The sequence below is a fragment of the Henckelia pumila genome, chromosome 2 (genome assembly GCF_033568475.1).
Source record: "Henckelia pumila isolate YLH828 chromosome 2, ASM3356847v2, whole genome shotgun sequence".
NCBI classification, from domain to species: domain Eukaryota; kingdom Viridiplantae; phylum Streptophyta; class Magnoliopsida; order Lamiales; family Gesneriaceae; genus Henckelia; species Henckelia pumila.
In genome coordinates this window covers 145,932,777-145,941,429 of record NC_133121.1, presented here as the reverse complement: position 1 = coordinate 145,941,429, position 8,653 = coordinate 145,932,777, and the positions used below count along the sequence as shown (strand labels likewise).

Here is an 8,653-nt window from a genome sequence, read left to right as displayed (position 1 = left end):
AGATCCCGAGTTTAAGACGAGATCTCAGATTCAAAAATCGAGACCCAATTGTATAACAATCTTTTCTTCCAATTTCAAAAAAAATAAAATAAATTAAAATTGAAGAGAACCTTAAATATATATATTTTTATAATAGAATAGAATAGGATCTGCAGCCCAAGATGAGGCCCAATGTGAAGGCAATCCCAAAGCAGAGATTTTATATGCTACTAAGCCTATGATCACTTGGTTTCAAGAAGACGACTCGTCCAGAGCTTTGTCCAATGGTTGTGGTTATGGTTCATGTGCCATCAAGATTCAAGAAGTGATCCAAAATACTCCCATTTCAGAATAAATATTGGTTTGAGGTTTACCAATGTGAGTTTATGGGTACTTAAGTAGTAATTGGTTGTAATCAGTTATAATTTGTTATTATTGAATTACGGGGGAAAAATTGCAATTATGTGAAAAAGGTGAGTTGCCTGAAAAGTACGTTACATTATTTGGATCTTTTCCTTACCATGTTCTCAATAAGTGCTACACACCCACACTTCCCAAAAATCTTTTATACGATATGTTTTGATACAAAGGAAAAAAAAAACAGAAAAATGACATCTTCCGTATACATATGTCTTTTTAAAAAATGACAAATAAAAAAATTACATGGCTAGCGCGTTATGGCATGGAACTAATGAAAATTGAAAATTTCTCGAAGGATTGATTTCTTGATTTTTTTTATTTTTATTTTTATTTTTGCTTTTCCCTTTCTTTCTTTTTCTTTTTTTCCCCCAATTTTTGTTTATCGATATGTATGTATGTTATAAAATAGATGATCTAAATGAAATCCTAGATTGTTTTTTTCAAACTTCAGAGGCGCGAACCATTTAATTTTAAGTCCAAATAATATGACAAGATAAGGTTAAAGTTGAAGGAAGAGATTGTTACAATTGAATATCGAACTCGAGATCTTGTTCATATTTTGTATCTTGGTGCCAAATTAATCATTAGAATACAAACATATGTGGTATGTATATTAAAACAAATGTTATCGTTCCATATGAAAATAAATATAGTCATTTGATACATTTTTAAAGTATGACAAAAAGAGTGTTCCATTACCGGTTAATTTGAGCTTTTTTTTCTTTGGAGGCTCCACTCTGCATTTGACTTGGAGACTAATATATCTTATAATTTTTCAGTTGCAAACAAATTTATCAATCCACACACAATTAATGATAAGATAAAGTAGTATTAGTGATAAGATTTAGCCATTAGTTTACTGATTTCGAAGTGGTGTCGGGTCTAATTTTTACTTTTCAACGCGTGATTATGTCTCTTGGAATCCAAGGGCTGACTACTCTATACATACGGTTGATTGGGATCCTTCATTTCTTTAACGATTTTCCCTTTTTTCCCAAACGGAAAACAAAGTACGTTGTCAATTGTGATTTTAAATATATGTTTTTACATATTTCAGTTTCAGTTTTATATGTTTCGATTTTTCGTAATTTTAATCTTTTTTTCATTGAAAATGTTGATGTGACACTATATACGTCAGCTACACATCAGCGTTGCATTATTGTCACGTCAACGCCACGTCAAAAAAATGACTAAAATTGAAAAAAAATAAAGATAACGGACCAAAACTGCATTTAACAACATAGAATATCGAAATCGCAAAAAAACAAATATACAAGACCAAAAAAACAATTTTTCCTAAAATAATTTATAGGTTTCTAACATTATCTCTGATTTTGTCGATTACGAGTGATCACGTTGAGGTTTTTTTAAAAAAAAAATTCAAAGAAAATTTCCATATTATTTTAAAAAAATAATTGTGTTTTTACATGTAAATTAATTTTACGGTTTTGAGAAATTTCCGGCGATTTCTGTCGCTTTGTGGTTTTTTTAAATGAAAAATATTAGAAAATATATTCAAATTGATTCAAAAAGAATAACAATATAGTGTTAAAAAAATTAAAACTAGATAAAACAATAATCAAGATTTAAAACTAAGTTGATAATTGAGCACACCAAGACACTCACAACAAAATGATATTTACACCATCTTCTCATTTTTATTTTACTTTAAAACTTTAAATAAAATATTTGTAAATAAATAAATACTCTAATGGATTAATAAAAACCAATTTGAAGAATATTTAAGTAAAATATTTTCTTAGTAGGAGGAATAAGTTTCAAGAGAGTTGAGATATATTGAATGACGATTTCTTTAATTGAGTATGTTGTTTACAAATTATTATAACCTTAGGCCAAAAACTATGGCAAGCGGCTTGGGCGGGGTGATTCTTGACAAAAAAAATAACCCGAAAAATGTATACGGTGCGGTTTATTATTACTATTTTTAATAATTATTTTTAGAAAAATTAGGATAAAACGGTACAGTGAAATTCGATTCGGACGGTGACGACGGTTAATAAAAAAAATTGATCACGCCTCTTATTTTCTTTTGTAATTGTCAATGTAAAGAAAATAGTTTCTGCTATCAAGATTGTGAGCAATGACTCTTCAACAAAATGGTGATGAATGACTCCTTGGTGATATATATATAATATTGAAAAGATAGACGAGCAATAGTTAAATGACTCTTTTGTGGTATGTATTGAAAAAAAAATTATTTATTAAGAGGGTGTTTGAGCTTATAAACTCCACAAATTAAATAGCTTATAACTTTTTCAATTTGTTTGACAATAATTTTGTGAACATTTTATAAGCGGTCTTGTTTTTAAAAAATTTGGAGTAACCCTAATTTTTTTAAAAATATCTAATTTTAAATTTTTACTTCTCCAAAATAGCCTTCTGTATTTCAATAAATCTCTGCCATGTCCTCCACTTATAAAATATTAAATATTTTTAAAAATGAAAATTTCAAAGAATATCAATTTTTATAAATTAAAATAAGAAATATTTTTATTTTTTTGTAATATATGTTTAATACTTATGATAAAATTTTAAAACTATTTTTAAATAAAATTCATAGTATTATACCTTTTCTGATAATTTTGACAATAAAAAGATCTTATAATGTCAAACACATCAACATCTTTAATTCGTTTAAAATAAGTTCATTCAAACACTTTAACAACATATTTTTAAAATAAGTCGTGACAACTTATAAGCTCCTAAACCAGTTTATAAGCTTTTAGAGCTTATAAGCGGTTTTTAATAGAGCTTATAAGTTATTTTTAATGATCTTATGTGTTTGGCAGAGCTTATAAGCTCTTGAAAATAGCTTATAAGGTGTTTCAGAGCTTGTGAGCTATTTAAATTTTTTTGGCAAAATTTTTGTCATACAACTTATAGCTATCAAAATAATTAAGTTGTTTTTAAAAAAGTAAGATTACCCCTCAAACTCCTACGTTTTTAGAAAAAATCTTATTTTTGATAATTTACTTCTCCATATTATCTTTATATATTTTATTAAATTCTCACCATACCCTCTGCTCATTTTTTTACACAATTTATCAATTTTTTTTCTAAATTAAATTAAAAATATTTGTATTTTTTAATATATGTTTAACATTTATGATAAAATTAAACTATTGTGTGTGTGCATATATATATATTACTATTTACATTATTTTCATATTATTATATTTTTTTAAATAATTTTGATAATAAAAATATCTTATTATACCAAACAATCAACATCTTTAAGTTGTTTAAAATAAGTTCATAATAACACTTTAAGAACTTATTTTTAAAATAATATCTAATAGCTTATAAGCTCATATAAGTTTTGTTTTTAGTAAGTTTAGTCAAACACTCACTCATGAAATGATTGTATGGTGAAATTTTTTTTAATGTCAATTATAATATATTAACATTTGAATTGATGATATCATTTTAACTTTAATATTCGTTTTTAGTTGATATAAGGTATAATTGTGATTTTAACGACTTGTACTCCCTTAAAAACAAAATTTTTGATCCGCTGTGACGGCATCATTTAGATGAACTGATAAAAACATTCATATAAAAAAGAAACACACAATCTCCCAAATATTGTAATCAATAAAATATATAAAGCATTAACTTTATATTTTTCTTCAAATATAAAAAAAACAAATTCAATATGAAATTATGCAACTTAATAATTTTTTGGTTTGTACAAATCTGGAAAAATCCGTAAACGGCAGCAGCAACTTGGTATTTTGTTGCTTTTCCCCGACGGTAAAACAGAGTGTGTAGTTTGGATGTCGTAAGAGAAGGAAGAGGAGAAGGAGTTTTGTGATTAGGTTTTGCTCACGGTTGTACACGTATGTGCATAACGTCCGGGGGGTAATTTGGGTATAAAATTATTGTCCAACTTTTAATCTTCACATAAAAAATCAACCAAACAAATTAATGTTTTTATTTTTGTATTTAAAATATCATTAAGAAAATATACCTATCACATTACTTATTTTTACACAAATAATCTCATTACACGTACCAAGCGGAGCCTATAGTTTTCCTCCCGTCAAAGTTTAAAGTTTAATAGATATTTTTAATAAGATATTTCGACTTCGAGCATGAAATCCAATTATAATATTTTAAAAAAAAAAACAGTAAAGAAATAATGACTTGGCGCATGATAGCACCGAGTGGTGAATTCACCTGGAACGACTGTGGGCGAGGTGTCTGCACCGTTGGCTGTGAGGGCTACACGTGGCCGATGCTTTTGCTTGTAACGGCTATTTGCATGAGGATTCTCATGCTCCAAATATAGGTGGCCAGCTAATTTTTTTTAGATTAAATATAAATATTCTTCTGTAAATATTTAAACATATAAATTCTTTGTTGTATATAATATATAGTATATATATACGTACACAAAATTCTCAATCTCAAGTATATAAGTTTGTCCATTTTTCACATAAATTAAAAGAATTGTTCAAAAAATAAATTTACATAGAAATTTTATATATTTTTATTATTTAATTTATTCAAAAAATAGTTATATATTTTCTAAACTAATTTAATAGGATATATCATTAAAACCAGGAAAAAATGCAACTAAATATAAAAATTAGATCGTAGATTTGGGAAAAATTAAAAAAAAATGAAAAACACCTGTATAAATGAGATAAATGTAGTATTGTTTTTTGAGTATAAATCTTGTGAGATGAGTCGACTTGGTTCTTATTTATAGCAAGAGTAATTTTTTGTAATAATTTTTTATGAGTTTTATTAAATTAGATATTTATTGCATAAAATTGATTCATGACGCAATTAGACAAGGATTTTTGTGTTGATTTTTTCTATAATATCTATAAACCATTTGTTCTGCATATGGCTGAGATACCGAATCAAAATACCGACTTTTCGGGATACCGTACCGAAATTTTTTCGATATATATATTTTTTTGGTATATTGATTTTTTTCGATATCCATACGGTATTAGTATAGATTTTTTCCATACCAAAATTTTGAAATTTCGATATCGATATCGATATAAATTTTGTTCATACCAATATTTTTAATATGGTATATCGAAAACTCACACCTAGTTCTGCATGTCACGAGAACTCAATGAATCATGTGTTGGGTGGTAAATAAATAAATAAACATTTTTTTATTACTAATTATTAATTATATTAATCATTACACAAGAATGGTGGACTTAAAAAGGACAAGCTCTTCATTGGAAGCAGCAAAAAAGGGCGCGGAAATAGAAAATATTTGCATTAATTTGGACAAAATGGAGTAAATAAATCCGAAAAGCTACTTACGGTGGACCCCACTTCGAAATCTGTGACAGAGACCGCAGTTTATTATCCCCCTGCCCTGCCCTTCCCTGCTCCCCTCTTTGTGCGCAGGTTTATCTTTAATGCGCCACCCTCTCTTCAAGAATCACTTTTGCTCTTCAATTCTTCCTCCATTCTCTGTTTTCTTGTAATCCAACTGAATGTAGCAACCATGAATTATGAATTTTTTGTTGGCAATGATATTTGAGATTTTTCTTTTTCTTGGGTTCTGTCAATTTTCTGGTGGAGTCTTGTCTTTCACGTTTTTCAAACTAAATTTTGTCTCTTTCTTCCATAAGCATAAACAGCAGCCTATGGAGATCGAGGGAATCTAGGGTTCTTGCATCATTTTTTCTTTCCCTTCCAAAAGTCCTACTGAAAGCCCATTCTTTCCGACTTTTTTGTGTTTCTTTAATCTTCACTGCTTCTTAGGCATCTGGGTTTTTTAAAATTTGTTTTCTTGATTGACATTACGCTCTACAGTTTCTGAAATGATTGAACTTTCTTTTTGCTTGGATTTTTATCGTGATTACGGTTTCGAAAAAGAAGATTTATTTGATTTTTCCTAATATGGGCTTGGGTTTCTTTTTTTTGTCTCTTGTGTGTGTGGTTGAGGATCTGTTGAATCAGTTTTAAGACCTTTTCTTATTTTCTTTCCTTTTCCATCCTTTTCACCTCTCATATTTTTGAGTTGTGGAATCGGGACTTTGTTTCCTTTCGCTTGGCCTTATCTTTGCTGTTTCTGGAGTTGGGGGGGAACCGAGATGAAAGACGTCGAACGGGAAAATAGTGCAGCTGTTGAAAGTTGCCATGGAGTGATTAACCTCTTGTTTCAGCTGCAGGATCACAGCCAGAGTAAGAATCTATCAGAGAAAACTGGGGAGGCTGTGTGCAAATTCCAGAAAGTTGTTTCTCTTCTTAACTCTAGATGTGGGCATGCCAGAGTGAGGAAAGTCAAGAAAGTTCAACCTTCTTTCCCCCATTCTATTTTCTTGGAAAGTCCTCTGTTTAAAGCAGATGATCCGCAGCCTAAGCCTCTTCTAACCTGCAACCCGCTTCAAGAAACCCATTTCAATGCTAAAAATGACCTTACTCTAGGATGCCCTTCTCTGGACTTGAGCTCAAATGGCAAGAACCCTCTTCAAGTTCCGCAACAAACACCATCACCAAACTACCATTTTCTCCAGCAGCAGAGGTTCCAACTTCAGCAGTTGCAAATGAAACAGCAGGCTGAATTGATGTATAGGCGCTGTAATAGTGGCCTTAGCCTGAACTTTGACAACTCCACCTGCACTCCCAACATGTCATCCACTAGGTCATTTATCTCTTCACTGAGTGTAGATGGTAGTGTTGCTAACTTAAATGGGAATTCCTTCCATTTGATTGGCGCCACTCGTTCCGCCGATCAGACCTCTTATAATCACAGGAAAAAGTGTTTTGGAAGTGGGGAGCGTGGGAGTGGGAAATGTGGAGGAAGTGGTAGATGCCATTGCTCTAAGAAGAGGTCCCATCTTCCTTTTAACTCATTAGTTTGATATAATATTTTGTTTTGTTTTTGTGTTGTAAAATTTGGACATGGTGAACAGGAAGCACAGAGTAAAGAGGTCTATCAAAGTACCAGCTATAAGCAACAAGTTAGCTGATATCCCCGCTGATGAGTACTCTTGGAGGAAATATGGCCAGAAACCAATCAAAGGTTCCCCTCACCCTAGGTATAATCTTATAACATTTGTTGTTGCATCCGGAACATCTCAAAATGGCCCTTTTCGGCGAGTCTGCGTGTTAGATTTCTTCGTTTTATAATTGTGTCATATATATATGTTTGTATGATATGGATGGTAAACATTTATAAGTTGGTGGCACCAGAAGATCCTACTGCTTCAGGCTAATTATATTTATTACCTTCACATTATCAATTTTCAAATATCTGTTTTGGATTTCATGCTTAGACATTGGATTACTTTGGAAACATTAAAAATTTTCTGTGTTCTTGCATTTTCATGCCAGGGGATACTACAAATGCAGCAGCATGAGAGGCTGTCCTGCAAGAAAACATGTGGAGAGATGCGTAGAAGATCCTACCATGCTCATTGTTACTTATGAAGGCGAACATAACCACCAGAGATTGCCGTCCCAGACCGCCATTGCATGAACGTCATGGTTTCTTTCTTAGTCCAGATTTTTGCCTAGTTGTTGCACATGTTGTCTAGATGGTTCTCGAGCTGGCTTGATGAAAGGCTCGTGCACATATTTGTTAGACCGTTTTGAGACTCGTATGATTTTTAGAACTTCAAGTGCTGGAAGCTTTCAAGATTTAGGGAGATGTTAACTTTTTGTAAGGAAATACTCGTAACCATTAATTTCAAGTGGCCCTTTTGCAATCAAAGAATTTCATATCATTTCACTAGCTTCTCTAATCTGTAATTTACTTCTCTAAATCTTTATTATTATACATCACATCATTTCCACCTCCAAGAAACTTCTTGAATCCATGCAGCTCGTACGCCTGTGTGATTATAAAGACAGCACACAGAAAAAGGCCTCTTCTTTGTTGCATTTGCAGAATTTGCCAACCATTTCTGAATTCACATCCCGGTTCTCTTTCTTTTCCACTATACTTTGACTTGGGACAGTTATTGAATTGATCCTCTCTAGATAGGGACAGTGCTGCGAACCAAGCCCGATAAATATGCCTTTGGTTAATGTTTCCTTTAAAAGTTTGCATCCTTCCAAGTCCAGTGGGCTTCACTTTACAGGAACACTTGCTTACCAGCTTTACTAAATGGATCAAATTATTTTCTGTACAGATACTAGTTTGAAAGGCCCAAATTATTTGTTGCGTACATGATTACAGATCACAATCTTTATGGATCAGCTTGCGCCCCAGGCTACCATTCGTATCTATATGGTTTTGATCTTCTGT

General features: G+C 31.2%; 1 protein-coding gene across 1 annotated transcript; it reads left to right on the top strand.

The window, feature by feature from the left end:
* The first annotated feature begins 5,808 nt into the window (after window positions 1-5,808).
* On the top strand, window positions 5,809-8,101 carry LOC140883052 (probable WRKY transcription factor 21). Its single transcript, XM_073289351.1, has 3 exons — window positions 5,809-7,234; window positions 7,317-7,442; window positions 7,738-8,101. The coding sequence occupies exons 1-3, from the start codon at window positions 6,495-6,497 to the stop codon at window positions 7,880-7,882; spliced, it is 1,011 nt and encodes a 336-aa protein (XP_073145452.1). The 5' UTR covers window positions 5,809-6,494; the 3' UTR covers window positions 7,883-8,101.
* The last annotated feature ends 552 nt before the right edge of the window (window positions 8,102-8,653 follow it).